Raw genomic sequence first — 15,494 nt, 5'->3', positions numbered from 1 at the left:
TGCGTTTTATATTCACTCATTCAATTTGTAAGGTTTAGACAGAGAGAGACACAAACTCAGTCTCTATCCTTTGCAAAAAGTGCAGTGCAGGTATGCAATTTCTAATGCCCTCCTTCCTCAGGAGAGGTTTAATAAAGTGTGAAAGCGGAAGTGAATAAAAACAACATAAAAAACAGCACATGTAAAGTACTCTGCTTGGAAATGCTATCGCAGGAGTAAGAAGTCATATGGGTAAGCCAGTTGTTACATAGAAGGAAAGAGACTAGGCAATGAAAAATGCTTAACGTGAATCAGTGAGGTGAAATCTCTAGTACTGGGATGCTATAGCTGACAGATAAAATTGTGAGAACCGGACCAATTCACCTCCCAAGTCCAGGTAAGCAGGCAAGTATTCACTCATCCATTTATTCCTGTAGATGTTAGATTGATATTGGGTGGTTGACTGAATTGATGGTTTCATATAGACTGTGTAAATAACAAGCAACTCAGACCTGTGTTGTCAGGCACGTTTTTGGTAGGTCTCTGTGACATTTCATTTATGCTGAAATATTCGGAGTAATTCCAGTAATTGTGCATTACTCTTCGACACAGAATTACCGATAATAACGTAATTATGTTGGCCTGCGTAATAAAGGCTAATTTGGGAGAAACATATCCTACCACAAGAGCACATTTAGCGAGCAGCTACTCACACTACTGTTTATATTCTGTTGCATTTAGCGCTATTTTCTTTTTTTAATTTAAAAAAATAAATAAAAAAATCTTTATTTGATTTTGTACCCGGATAATATACAAATTAACCCACCCCTCCAAACAGACATTTTCCCTTGAAATAGAAAATTCATACAATATTTGAATAAAAAAAAAAGAAAAAAAAAGGAAAAGGACAAAAAGAAAGATGACAGGTATCTTTCACAGCAGACACCACCTACATCAACACGTCTGAATATGCTCACCAGGCCTAGTTGGGATTTGTGATTCCCAGTTGCTAAAGGGAAGCCAGGCTCTAGACATTTTTTCCCGGACCTTGTTCTTTCAGGAATAAATAGCCTTTTCAAGGTAATAAGTTGAAATTAGACATGCAAACCATTAATGGAACACAAGTGTCGAGCCAGGCAGTAGTCAGACAGATCCAATAGACAGCCATAGCTATAAACATGAAAGGTTCAACATTGGAAAAAGCTAGTTCATCATGGACCCCTAATAAGATCCACCTAGGAGACAGAGTAATGTCTGTCCCCAAGTTATTAACAGGAAATCATTAATCCCTGATTTAAGACCATCTAATGCCGGACAAGTTGCCAACAAATGCACAAGATCAGCACCATACTCCGTGCATCTAGAGCAGCCCATCCCGGAAGTGTCCCCCATCTGACTATCTTCCCGGGTGTGATATAAAGATTGAAGCAGTTCTTAAAATTTTGGGCCTGTAGACCAGCAAAAATTAGAAACATCTGGGCACCCGCCAATGACCTCGGCAGGTCACTCGGTTGGGCATTGATCTTATCCACCCAGTTCTGAGAATGTTTGGCATAATCATCCTGCATTGTGTTATTTAAAAAACTATAAAGAACCCCTATCTGAGTTTCATCGGCCAAAATCAATTCAACAATTTCTACCTTATTGAAACCCATCAACCCACCACCTTTCTTCCTTAAAAATCCGATTTGCAGATATTTAAAAAAGTCCCTATGCTGAAGCTTAAATTCTTGACACAACATCTCAAAAGACTTAAAAGAATTCAGGGGGAAAAAAAACTCAGAGTGTGAAAATTCCGTGTGAGACCCATTTACTCATATAAGCATCATGAAAAATAACCAGCAACAGCGAATTATCCAGTATTTGGGGGATAATAATTTTTTACTAATTTTCCCCCATGTACAAAAGGCCGCGATGAGAACTTTAAAACAGCCTTTTTTATAATAACAAAAATCGGTTTGCCAGAAAAGACAGTCTCTCATTTTATCCCCTATCAGGAGCTCATATATGGAAGGGGTTGTTTCATCTTGTCCAAGAGGAACACCCACTTTCCCTAGGAGGGCTGCCAGTTGCTGCTGTCTAACAGCCCAATAGTACAATTTGAGGTTGGGAAATGCTAATCCTCCATGATCTTTACATAATGTCATAAATCTGAGCGCATGCTGGGGATTCGCATGTGCCCAAAGAAATCTAGTCAACATCCCAACAAGGATTTGGAACCAATTATTACCAATCTCGAGCGGGATAGCCCGAAGGAAATGGAGAATTTTGGGAAGAACGATCATTTTGATTAGATTGCTCCTCCCAATTAGGGACAGCCTCAAATTGTTCTATCTTCCGAAATCCAGTTTGGCCTTCTGGAATTAAAGGGGTGAGGTTGGCCTCCACAATCTTTCCGACATCAAAACTAATAACTACGCCGAGATAGGTTGCCTCTTTAATAACCCGCTCATCCCGAAGGAGTTCCTCTTTATTAACAATGACATGGGTTTTCTCCCTGTTTAATAAATACCCAGAAAATAGGCCGAATCTCTTAGCCTCTTTTTTAATCTCTATAAGAGCACCACTTGGTACAGAGGTAGCGATAGCCAGGTCATCGGCATATGCCAAATTCCTCGTCTCCCCTCCTGCTAACTTGATCAGCTGAATTGCACAATTACGATGGATTGCCTGATCAAGGGGTCAATATAGAGTGAAAATATCAAGGGAGAGCAAGGACACCCTTGCCTGGTACCCCGTTCGATGACCACCACTTCGGAGTTGCCGCCATAAGAAAAATCCTAGCTCCAGGCAGATGATAGAGGGCTTTTACCGCACTAATAAACCCCTGGCCGAATCCCTTGTAGTACTTTACTGTCCAAAGAAATGGCCAGGAAACCCTATCGAACGCCTTTTCGGCGTCCAATAGGATAAGAGCTATGGGATCTTGAGTAACTCCAGCCGCATAGAAGTGGGTAATCACCCGCCGGATGTGGTCGGTGGTACCCGTACCGGGGATAAAACCATGCTGCATCGGAGATGTGAGCCGATTAATAACTGTCGATAAGCGGGTAGCCAAGATTTTAGCATAAATCTTGGAGTCACTTTTAATAAGTGTGATGGGAAGATATGAACCCAGCTCCATGGGAGGTTGAATTTTTTTTAAAACACCACTATTTTAGCCAATGACCAGCTATCAGGCAGAGGCAGCCCTTCCTGGATTTCCTGGAATAGTTCGGTCAAAAACCCTTTCAATGCCCCTGCAAATATCTTTAAAAATTCTGCTGGAATAAAGTTCATGCCCATAGCCTTCCCAGATTGTAATCTCACCAAGTTCAGAGAGATATTCCCCCATGACTACAGAATCCTCATTAATCTCCTTAGAGTATAGATATTGATAGATATGTTGAAAGGCCACTCTGATCCCAGCCTGATCAGATTTAATACCGGAGACGGGATCCCTAATCTCTATTATCTGGCCCTTAAGAAGAGACTTTCTTGTTCTAAAGGCTAGCTGTTACCCTATCTTTTCATTAGATTCATAAGCCTTTTCTCTCCATACCAGATACTTGTCCGCCGCCTTCCTTGAGGATATTGCAACAATCCTTGTCCTGGCCGTCGCTAATTCCAAAAGAGCAACATCAGAGCTATCCCCTGAGGAAATCATCTCGACTAATTTTAATTCTGCATTGGTAAGGCCTGCATATAGTTGCTCGGTTAATACGTTTACATTTTTTTGGCGTTCTAGACTATACCTTGTTGTTTCCCCCCATAGACAGGCCTTAAAAGTATCCCAAACGTTGCTGATTGGGGCACTGCCGGGGTTATCAAGCATGAACTGAGGAATCCATGCCAGAATCTGTCTCACACACCGTGGATCTAAAAGCAGAGGCCTTTCAAATGACCAAGAGTGATCCGTTTTCGGGGGTTGGGGCATCCTTATTTCCAACACAAGCGGAATGTGGTCAGACATAACCCTTGGAAATCTAGAGATACTAGAGTATGTGAGCAGACCCTTGAAAATTAGAAAGTAATCTAATCGCACATGGACCATATGGGGAGCGGAAAAGAAAGTGAAGCCAGAGTCTGCCTTCATAGTTTCTCTCCAGACGTCAACCAATCCATGAGTATACTGTAGGTCACCAAGAACTCTGAACACTTTAGGTTTCCTACCAGAATATTTCCTACACTTTTGTTTTGAGGCAGTGCAAGGCATATTGATTTTAAAATCACTGCATATTATCAAGGGTAGGGGCCAAGAGACCAGTTCGCCATTTAGCCAGTGAAACAGAGCAGGGTCGTCCAGCACCAAGCCATATGCAGAGCAGATCATAAAACAGCTAGAGCCAGATCTACACTCAGCAATGGCCCAGTGACCAAGATTATCTGAGCGGAACCGAGGAAAATCTCAGAACCCCTTCTAGCCAGAATAGCTACTCCCTTGGAACGTGTTCCCTGTGTAGTAGAACCAACCAGCTGATACCCAAGCCCATCAAGTACATGTTTACGAGAGCTCTCTATATGGGTCTCTTGTATACATAAAATATCAAATTTCAAAATCTTTAACTCAATAGCAATCCTTTGCTGCTTCCGGTAATCATTGCGCCACGGAGGCCATACGGATTTTACTCATTTAAGAACAAAAAAAAAAGGAAAAAAGCAAACTCAGGTTATAGATCTGGTCAGAATCTACTACTAGAACATGGGATTTAGATCCTGCGTTAAATTTAAATTATTTGTTAATCTTACAATTACGACAAAGTTTGTTTGGGTCCCCATTGACTCCCCCCCTTCCCACTCAGACCATCCTCCCTCGGCCAAGAGCCCAGCCCCCCACCCCAGCCCTGGACCCCCAACTGGAGCAACGGGTCACCAAGGACCCTGATGATGGCTCCTGCAAAAAAGCATAAGTTGGCAGGGTATGCTCAGACGTGAGTCCCTTGCACACTTTGCCACTGGATTCAAGCAAGCCTGGCTGAAGACGGCTGAAATGCCAGAAACCGGTCCTAGGAAGCTTGTTTCCGGTCCAGGGAAGGCATGGCTTGGCAGTTCGGGCTGGACTGTTCCCATGAGGCACAGGGTCAGACTGATTTTCATATGGCCATGTCTGAACTGGGGTGGCAGAGTGGGCTAAAGAACGGTGATGGATCAAACCCAGATCTGTTGACTGGGTGTGAGTGTTTGATTGGTTCTGATGCTCCGTCCATCACCACCCCCTTTTGTACCACTCACCCCATTAAGCACCGGATCAAAGAAAACGAAAATGAAGAGAAAGAGAGAGGAGAGAAGCGATTAAAACACCCCGGAACATGAAAAGAAAGAGACCAAAAGGCATTTTGTCTAATGTATCCCCTAAACGAAGTCGAAAAAAATAAAAAAAACAGAGGGCAGTGTCAGTGAAAACAGTGAATGCTATAGTAAGACCAGCACTCCCTTTCCGGCTAGATTTTAACCAGTGTCCCCCCTTAGAGTCCCTTTTGGGGGCTTTGGGATGATCACAGCCCGCACAGATTTTGTCCAAAAATTCTTGTGCCTTTATTTCGGCGGTAAAGGAGGGTGTCCTACCCTTGAAGATAACCTTCAGTCTGGCTGGGTTAAGGAGAAACACCTGGCAGCCAAGATTCTGCAATGGGGCACATTTAGTGCTATTTTCTAAGCGCAAAATGTATTCTTGCGTCCATTTTCGATGTGAGGCTGCCTTTTGCCCTAAGATACAAGCTCTAAATGTTGGGAGTGCCTCAAGAGCACATTTAGCAAACGCTAGCGGCTGCTACGTGATAATGCTACACAGAATTATGTGACTTATGCCCACCCCTAGTTATTGGTGTGATGGTGGAAGGTTGGCTCTAATGGATTGGAAGAATGACCCTATTTCTGGTGCTGTGTAGAAGTGATAGTGAGATGGGATGTTGCAATGTGTTTGTGGCGGCGTTTAAGTAGGTCACATTGGGACTCTTGAACCTTGTTGGTGCCCATTACCTTAATGATATTGAGCAGCTCATGTCGGTCAATACAGCCGTTTCCATCGACATCGTAAAGCTTGAAATACCACTTCAGCTTCTGTTCAATCTTCCCACGCAGAACAAGGCTTAGGGCAGCCACATACTCCATGAAATCGATGTAGCCATCCTACAATACAAGACCAAAATAAAGACTGAGTTATTCCATCAAACAATACTTCAACAGAACTACACCTTAAGCATAAACACAGGACACAATTACAGTTACCGAGGTCAGTCTAGGACATCTGCCTCTTTAATTGCACATGGCATCCTGGGTGTTATAGGAGTAATTTGCGCATGGCATGCTCTATGGGAGTTAGGGCAGTTGGCATCTAACACTCTCTGTATACACTATGAATAGAGTTCTGGCAGACAACATGGATTTACTAAAACTAGGGCAATTCCATAAAGCTGATAGAGCGCTTTCAGCACTCTATTTGTATGGGTGCAGTATAGTCATGGTTGTCATGCACCTATGCACAAGTATATAGTTTTCAGTGTTTTATGATTATGAACTTGTATTCAGCAGACTCATTTAACATCCATTGTAGTACGATATTATAATATGATTATGTATGTATCGTCATGCCTGCATATACAGAGAGCAGGATGGTTTATAACCATATAATGTAATCGTTTTTTGTGTTTAAAGTTGCCCGACTTTCTAGGCCCAAGACTGTACTTGTTTTTGCACCTCCTTGGCTTCTCGAGAAATACATAATGAAATGCATGTTGTTTTCAAGAAATAGCAGTGTTCTCATCATACTGCAGGTATCGGATTGCCAACTCATTATTTTCAGATTGGAGAAGATACATGGACTGCTTTCAAGGGAGTTGGAAGTGAGAAGGGAGGATATCTTTCGTACTTGGCTGGTCTGGGAATCAAGGTCACCACGCCAAACAAAGAAGCCTTAATTAAAGAGCGTGAACCTCCCCAGATAGAAAAAGTTGCAATGGAAAGTTTTACCAGGATGAACCAAAGAATCTAATTTTACATTGTATGATGCACAGGGACAGAGACCCCAGACTTCTTTGGAGATAGAGGAGCATCTTAGAACTCGCTCCTAGCCTTAAGCACCTTAACCAATTTGACGTGAGTGCTTCTCAGGAAGTCAACACATGCTGACACCTATGGAATAGATGTAAGGGTATTAGATAGCATCTCCTATTAGTATAGTGTAGGGACAGATTTGTTTTATTTCTAAATGAAAAAGGATTTAGACTCTGCTTCTATCTTGAGTTGCATCCTTATCCTTGAATTCACTATTTTATTCCTGTTGTGCCGAATTACTTATATTCGTAGAATCGGTTCTGTATTGATTTTCCTATATTTATATATGCTAATTTTACGATGTGTATACATCTTGGCCTTATAACACATTGACAAACCTGACAGTCGGAGTCTGTGGTGCTTTTAGGTATGATATGGTCATTATGTTATGTAATGTTTTCCCCCTACACCACTTTAGTAGGTAAATAAAAGATCCTGAGTGATAATTGTAAGGAGGAAGACAGGGGTACAATTTAGCATAATCAAATGGTAGCAGAGTATGGTTTACCTTTAAATGGTGAGAGGACAGGAGAAATATAGGGCAGAGTAGGAAGAATCGAGGTCCGGATGCAGCAGAGGGAACATCGGCGAAGAGTGGTGGAAACTGGTGGACGTTGACGGTACGGCGGAACTAAAAGGGCAGCGTGAGTATGAAAGGTTTTGTGAGGAGTGTTAGATTGCGGTGTGTTTTATTCGTGTGAGGTTTTGCGGAGTTGGGATGCATGTTGAGTGATTGTGCTTTTTGGTACTGTTTCGAACATGTGCGGATCAGGTGATTTGGTAAACGGGCTCAAGAGAAGTCGTGAAGCGCTATCGACTGCTCACTTGTCTCAGGGAACTTTATGTGAGTGCGGAAGTATCTTGCTGTGACACACCCCAGGTACCGGGGGTGGATCGCAGTGAGTAGGTGACCAACGCAGGTCAGAGGTCATAGCAGATGCATGTTCTTGTGTGAGTGTTCTAGCGATCTCTTAGTGAACAGACAATTACTTGTTGTTGTAACTGTAAGTTATTGTGACTGTGGTTACTTGTAGAAGTGAATGTATGAGCGAGTATACAAGCAAAATTGTAAAGGCGGGTGAGCCGCTGCAAGGAGTGAGCAGTGACGTCAGTGCGTGCCGCGCTGGGATTGGTCGGTTGGTGTAACGTCACGCTGGGTTTGGTTGCTCTGCGTTTGAATTCGCATATTGCATTGTGGGTTGCAAATTGATCGATTCTCATGATGCGTTGCTTTCAGGTGTTGAGAGATTTGTGCAGAGGTGACGGAGGGGTGGTGACTCGGGTCAGAGAGGAAGCGCCACCGAAGGATACCCCTGCACATTATATGGCAACGAATGTGGGCTTGCATACGATTGTTTGGCTTCAGAACTGGCATAAAATCACAGAGATGGAAGGGGAATTGGCTTTCCCTCGATATTGGTCATTTCGTATGGAGGTTTTATACCAGCTGAGGGGGGTGATGGCTGCCCTTAAACCACCACCTCGACCCACGCAATTTGAGGCATTAGACGCTTGGATGAGAGCCGCACAAGCAAAGAAACGAGAGACATCACAGGGACGAATGAGGAGAGCAATGAAGGCATATCAAGTTGCCAGATGGGAGGCACAGCTGAAACGATGGAGAGTAGACACTATAGAAGGAGTGCGCTTGTATCCCTTTCGATTGTTAGCAGGCGAGTCAGAGGGAAAGAGTACGAAGGATGAGGATAGTGATACAGACAATAGTTTTCTAGACAGGCTCTTAGCAGAACGACCTCCACCTTGTGACTCTAAGTCAGAGACAGAGAGGTCGCAACCACTAGAAGAGACGGTAGGAGCAGGGCAGGTGGGATCGGAAGAACAGTCAACAGGAGTCAGGAGACAAATAGCCATGGTATGGATTCCTGGGGATGAGATACCCCAATTATGAACCAGCTCAACCTGCAGGGAATATGCAGATACCAGATGCTTTGTCAGTGCCAGTTATCATTGGACCAGTGGTCCCCATATATAATCCTGGAGAGAGACCAAATGACAGTCAACAGTACACAGGTGATAGGGAAGAGACAATATCTGGGGCAAGCCTAACACAAACGGGAGCAGGTCTAGGACAGGTACCCGTGGCTTATAGTACCCCACTGCCTGCTGCTGCAGATCCATCACGAATGGACAGTGGGTAAGAAAGGAGACCAACAGGAATCTTGGCGAATTCTAGGTCAGACCTCCGAATGTGGGTGCAACCAGTGAGAGAGTCAATGTTGCCAGGAGGGGAAATACCAAGGGCAGAGCCTTCTAGAATACCATGTGGGCCGCAGGGTGTGTGTGCAGGTAATCACTGGAGGAGTAAGAGCTAGGATAGAGAAGATCGTTCAGTAGCAAAGTGGGAAGAAGGAGCACTACCGAGGAGAACACAGAGTTGTGACAGAGTAGACGTGGAAAGGGAAAGAACTTAGAAAGTGTTGCAGAGTGCAATAAAAGCGCCTCTTTTGGATGTAGTTCGATTAAAGGTAGAAATAGATGAAGGGGTTGAAGGGAATTTGCCTTTGGAAAGAATCGAGACATATGACCCAAATGAATTGTTATTTATAGCCAAAGACATTACAAGAAAAGCAGAGCGGGCTTAAGATGCCCTACGGCAGTTAGCAGGAAAGAATGATGTTGATTTGACAAAGAATAAGATGATGCAGGGTTCTTGCAGACTAAATTACACAGACAAGGAGCCGGAGGAAAAGCGAACTGTTGGGTTGAAAGCCCAGATAAGAGAACTGGTAATAGGCATGCAAGCTTGGAAAGCACTAGACGGATGGGAAGAGAGGTGGGCCAAAAAGAAAAGTGTTAAGACTGGAATAGGTACCTTCTCACATCAGGGGGAGGGCTGGAAGCCACTGGTAATTTTCCTTTGAGAAAAGTGCAGAATGGAGGGTATGTACATGTGCCATGGAGCAGAAGTGATTTGGCTGTGTTTATGAATGATTTTCCTTGGCTGAGGGAGGAACCTGCAGAACTGCAGAATGGTATAAGCAGATAGACCGGTTTGTCAAGATTTCGAAGGTGTTGTGGATCGACCTGAACACTTTGTTTGATATAGTGGTCCCGGCAGATTTGTGGGCTGCATGCAAAATTGCTATTGAGTGGCCAACAGCAGAGCCACCTAGAGATTCTGTAACGCATGGTCCTTCACCTGATGCCATGAGGAAATATGAGAAAGTAATTACTTGGTCGCAGTCTAAGATAGCTCTGCAGATTGTTGATTGGCTTAAAATCGATCGTACAACTCAAGAGCCTAAGGAATCAGTGCATGATTACTATGAACAATTGTTATTGGCTTTCAAACAGCATGGTGGATTGGATACTATTGATCAGAAGGATATGGGACAGTTTGTCTCCAAATTTGTGTTAGGTTTGAAATCTGATATTAGTTTAATGATACAACACCACCTGATATGTTGGCAGAATAAGTCGGTAGATGCAATACTGCGGTATGCTAAGTATTGTAGTGATCAAGTAGAATCAGCACAAAAGAAATTGCAAGACAAGGTGATGTTGGCTCAATTGAGAAAAGCAGACTAAATGCAGGGGGTTGGAGGAGGAATGGGTTAAGGCAGAGGAAGTTGCTGAGGTATGGGTCAGAAAATGGCAACCCAACCAGGTCAGGGACATAGATGAGTACAAGTAAGTGGGTGGCACAACAAAAGAAGGTGACTGCCTGCCATTATTGTCACAAGACGGGACATTAGAAGCGCGAGTGTTGCTTGAATCCTGCTAATCAAAGTCAATATGAAGAAGAGGGACACACGTGTGATACTCTGCAGACAGTGACTAGACCTAGGTCCATGTATGGAGGTTGCGAGCCACAAGTACAGGTGCCACAGCCTCCCAGAATACCTACGTACAATCAGATATATAAGCAGATGCCGTATTTTGAAATACGAGACAGACACGATCTATCTCAGGGCCCTCTAGAGTACCAAATGGGGGTGCAGGAAGAATGCCCTCCCGATACCATATTGGAGGTAGAATAGAGTGGTCCATTCGTAGGTGCAAATGTAAATGGTTATCCTGTCACCTTTTTATTAGACACTGGAGCTGCACGTTCCACAGTAAGAACAGATGTGGTCCCCAATTTATCTCTTTCTGGACAATCGATTCAAGTAGTGGGTGTCAGTAATCAGAGAATGACTAACCCGTTAACTAATGTATTACCTGTAAGAATAGGGCCGTTTAAGGATAAGCATCAGTTTGTGGTGTGCAATACAAGTCCGGTCTGTCTTTTGGGCTGTGATCTTTTGTGCAAATTAAATTGTAATATCTCATGCACTCCAAGAGGTGTGGAGCTGCAGACCTATGATGATGATGCTGATTTCAAAATGGCTAATATGAGCATGTGTGCAGAACTGTTTGTAGTTCTTACAAAAGCAGAATTGCCACATGATTTAAGAGACTCCGTTGACCCGCAAGTGTGGGATTTCACCGGTGAGGAGATAGGGTTAATCCGAGGTATGGAACCTGTGAAGATACAGGTGAGACCAAATGCTGAGTTTCCACGAACCCCACAACACAAACTGTTGGTGGAAACAGTGGCTGGAATAACTCCTGTCATTGAGTCGATGATTGCACAAGGCATTCTAAAGGAGATACGAGGAAGTCCCTGTAATTCTTCGATTATGGGACTCCAGAAGCCTAGTGGCAAGTATAGGATAGTACAAGAGTTGCGCAGGATTAATGAAATTGTGATTCCCTTTTGTCCTGTGGTACCGAATCCAGCTGTTATTCTCTTTCAAATACCTTGTGAAGCGGAATGGTTTACCGTCATAGATTTGTGTCAGGCATTCTTTTCAATACCTTTACATGAATAGAGTCAGTATTTATTTGCATTTCGGATGGGCGACCGTGTCTTAACATGGTGTAGAATCCCACAAGGGTATACAGAAAGCCCTTTCATTTTTAGCCAGTGCCTGAAAAAGAACCTCAAAGGTCTGGTGATGCCCCAGAAATCAGTTCTGGTTTAGTATATTGACTACCTTTTGGTCACCTCAGAAAATGAGGATGCGTGCAGGATCGACACAGTGGCTTTGTTAAACCATTTGACAGAGAATGGATACAAGGTGTCACCAAATAAATTACAGTACTGTCTACCTGAAGTTCAGTATCTGGGACATCGCATTGAGAAAGGAAAGCAAAGAGTGTCACCAGATCGCATAGAGGCGATCTTGCAAATAGGAACTCCGAAAACACAAAAAGAAGTCCGCATGTTTTTGGGTATGGTCGGCTATTGTCGACAGTGGATCCCAAACTTTTCCTTAGAAGCAAAGCCTCTGTTAAGATTAACACGAAAAGACATCAGTGATCCAGTACTATGGGATGACGAATGCTTGAAAGCCTTCCATGACTTGCGAAAAAGCATGTGTCGTGCCCCAGCTCTTGGAATGCCAGATTATAATAAAGCGTTTTCGGTCTTCTGCTGTGAGAAGAAGGGATGTGCATTAGCGGTCCTTGTACAGACACATGGAGGTGCCCGTAGACCAGTGGCCTATTTTTCAGCTACATTAGATCCAGTAGCTTGTGCGTTGCCCGGATGTCTGAAATCTGTTGCTGCAACTGGTGTCAGCATTGAAAGATGGGTCATCCTTTAATTGTTTATGTACCACATTCTGTGGAATTGTTGATGACCCGAACAAAAACCCCAGTACCTCACGAATAATAGGCTGACTAAGTATGAGCAAGTTATTCTAGCATCTGAAAATGTTACGTTGAGACGTTGTACCACCCTGAACCTCGCTACATTGTTGCCTGTTCCCCAGGAGGACGGAGATGAAAATTGTGAAGAGCATGACTGTCTAGATGTCGCTAAACTATCAACTAAACCCAGACCTGACATTGTTGATGAACCCTTACCTGAATCTGATTTGATCCTTTTTGTTGACGGTTCATGTCTAAGAGACAATGACGGGTACCTAAGAGCAGCATTTGCTGTATGTACCATCACCGGAGTAGTAGAAACTGCCTGGTTGAATAGAGTATTCTCTGCTCAGGTAGCGTAAACCATTGCATTGATACGTGCCTGTACTAAGAAGCTGCTTCATGGGTCAGAGCAGGCTGTGAAAAGAGGGACGATGGCATTTGGGTGTCAACTGATAATAGAGCAATACTTCCTAATTGTTTGTTGAGCCCAATGGCAAGGCAGATTCACGGCGCAGTTCATCTGGGTCGAGATGCCATGGTGCAAGTGTTCAGGCAGACATGGTTTAATCCGCGTTTTCTTGTGATTGCTGAAGAAGTATGTCATAGATGTGTTACGTGTCAGCAAAAGAATGCAGGAAAAAGAACTGTGGTTACAATGAGTCACATTGGGAGATCAGGAGGTCCTTTTAACAGAATACCACTGGATTTTATTGAGATGCCAAGATGCAATAGGCTGAGATATGTTTTGGTGGTGGTGTGTATCTTTTCATGTTGGGTTGAGGCATATCCAACTCGACGATGTGATAGTCTCACTGTGGCAAAGCTGCTGTTGCGAGAGCTTATCCCAAGATACGGATTTCTGACCTCAGTGGAAACAGATAGAGGAACTCACTTCCATAGTGAACTCATGAAACTGTTGTGTGCTGCTTTAAACCTAGATCAGAGATTGCATTGCAGCTACAGGCCAGAAGCATCTGGTCTGGTGGAACAGGTGAATGCCACGATCAAAATGAGAGTAGCTAAGGTTTGTTCATTGACTGAAGTGGCCCGATGTTTTGCCTCTTGTGTTGATGAGTTTGCGCAGCACTCCTGACAGGAGGAAAGGGCTATCCCCTCATGAAATACTGACAGGGAGAGCTATGAGATTGCCTATGGTGCCAGCAACAGCATTGATTAATATAACTGATGATATGGTGTTGGACTATTGTAGGGGACTGGCTGATGTGATTAATTCTGTGTCCCACCAGGTCAAGGCTGCGACTGCATCCACCTCGAGAGACCTGCTGCATGAGCTAAACTGCAGAGACTGGGTTCTTGTACGCAAGCACGTGCGTAAGAGCTGTCTGGATGCCCGCTGGAGAGTACCATATCAAGTTATATTGGTCATTGTTTTGTTTAAATATATTGTTATTTGATGTGATGAGGAGGTAATAGATCTGGCCCTGTCCACCCCTCATAACAACGAGGGGGTAATTGGGCGGCTGGTGTCCTCCACTAAGGGTACGCCCCACGAAGTTATGGGTATGGGAGTTGGGTGTGAGCAGTCTCTCTGCTCCAAGTGGGTTGGGAGGGTGGTTTTGTTCATTGTGTTTGCTGCATTGGGGATTCTTAGCATAATTGGGATGCTACAGTGGGAGGGGGGTTTGGTTGGGGGGCTGTTCGCACCTGGCATTAAGCATAGCGGAATGCATGATAGCAGACTGAATGTAACGCACAGTATGACTATGGTGGACATGGTTATTACCCTGATAGTGAACGGTATAGATGGCGGCTGAGGGTGGCAGAATCACGTGGATAACGTGGAATGTCAGAGGCTTGAATAATCCAAAAAAAACGAGGGAGGTGCTGGCCTATTTGGATAGGCACAATGTGCAGGTAGCGTTCCTACAGGAGACTCATCTGACTAAACAGGCAGCGGCTAAAGTGGCCACTAGGTGGGCCGAGGTGAAGTGGGCGGCGTCCTACTCATCCTATGCGAGGGGCGTGATGATTTTGATTAAAAAGAGTCTGCCCTTTGCGCTAGTGCACGTGGATATTGATGATGATGGTAGATATATAATTGTGCAGGGGAAGTTATGTGGGATGATGATGACTCTCATTAACATATACGGTCCCAATATTGACGACCCTACTTTCTATGAAGAACTGTGGCACAAAGTCTATCGGCTGCACCCGGCTCCCATAATTTGTGGGGGTGATTTGAATGTGGTCCTGGACCTGTCCATGGACCGTCACTCTAATGTGGGTCCCACGGTTAAGAAGGCAGCGCAAGCTGTTAAAGATGGCATGCAAGAGTTATCTCTCATAGATATTTGGAGACTGAGACACCCTGGGGTGCGGGAAGGCACGTGTCACTCTTATGCGCATCACTCCTGGTCTCGGCTAGATTATTGGTTGACTACCGCGGAGGTGAACTCGCTCATCACTAAGGTGTGTCACCTACCGGGTACGCTGTCTGACCACTCCCCATCGATGTTTCAAATGACCGTACCCATGTATACATCCCCACAATTCCAATGGAGACTGCAATCCTCGGCCTTGCAGGACCCGGTGTTCCGGGAGGGGGTACGGGACGCCATTATTCATTATTTTAACGAGAACGATGGCTCAGTAGATAGTACGGGAACGTTGTGGGAAGCATTTAAAATAACGATACGTGGTGTCTGCATTGGGTTACAAGCAGGGGTGCTGAAGTCACTTAGGGGGTCTATGAAACGCTTGGAACGTGAACTGATAGATCTTGAACGCCAGTATGAATCCACGTTGGATGCTGCTACTCTAGCGTTACTTCGAACTAAGGTAACCGAGTATAATGACCTGGT

The 15,494-nt window shown here is 44.2% G+C and overlaps 1 protein-coding gene across 1 annotated transcript in view; it reads right to left on the bottom strand.

Moving 5' to 3' along the window:
• The window catches only part of LOC146855852 (guanylyl cyclase-activating protein 1-like), a 198,590-nt gene that overhangs the window by 120,970 nt on the left and 62,126 nt on the right, over positions 1-15,494 (bottom strand). Inside the window, exon 2 of the mRNA XM_085650669.1 lies at positions 5,938-6,087. Within this exon, the coding sequence (XP_085506795.1) occupies positions 5,938-6,087 (150 nt within the window). The remainder of the gene's footprint in view (positions 1-5,937; positions 6,088-15,494) is intronic.

The sequence above is a fragment of the Triturus cristatus genome, chromosome 4_1, assembly GCF_964204655.1.
Source record: "Triturus cristatus chromosome 4_1, aTriCri1.1, whole genome shotgun sequence".
In the NCBI taxonomy this organism is placed as follows: Eukaryota; Metazoa; Chordata; class Amphibia; order Caudata; family Salamandridae; genus Triturus; species Triturus cristatus.
The sequence above is the reverse complement of the archived record's forward strand: the minus strand, read 5'-3'. Positions and strand labels throughout refer to the sequence as shown.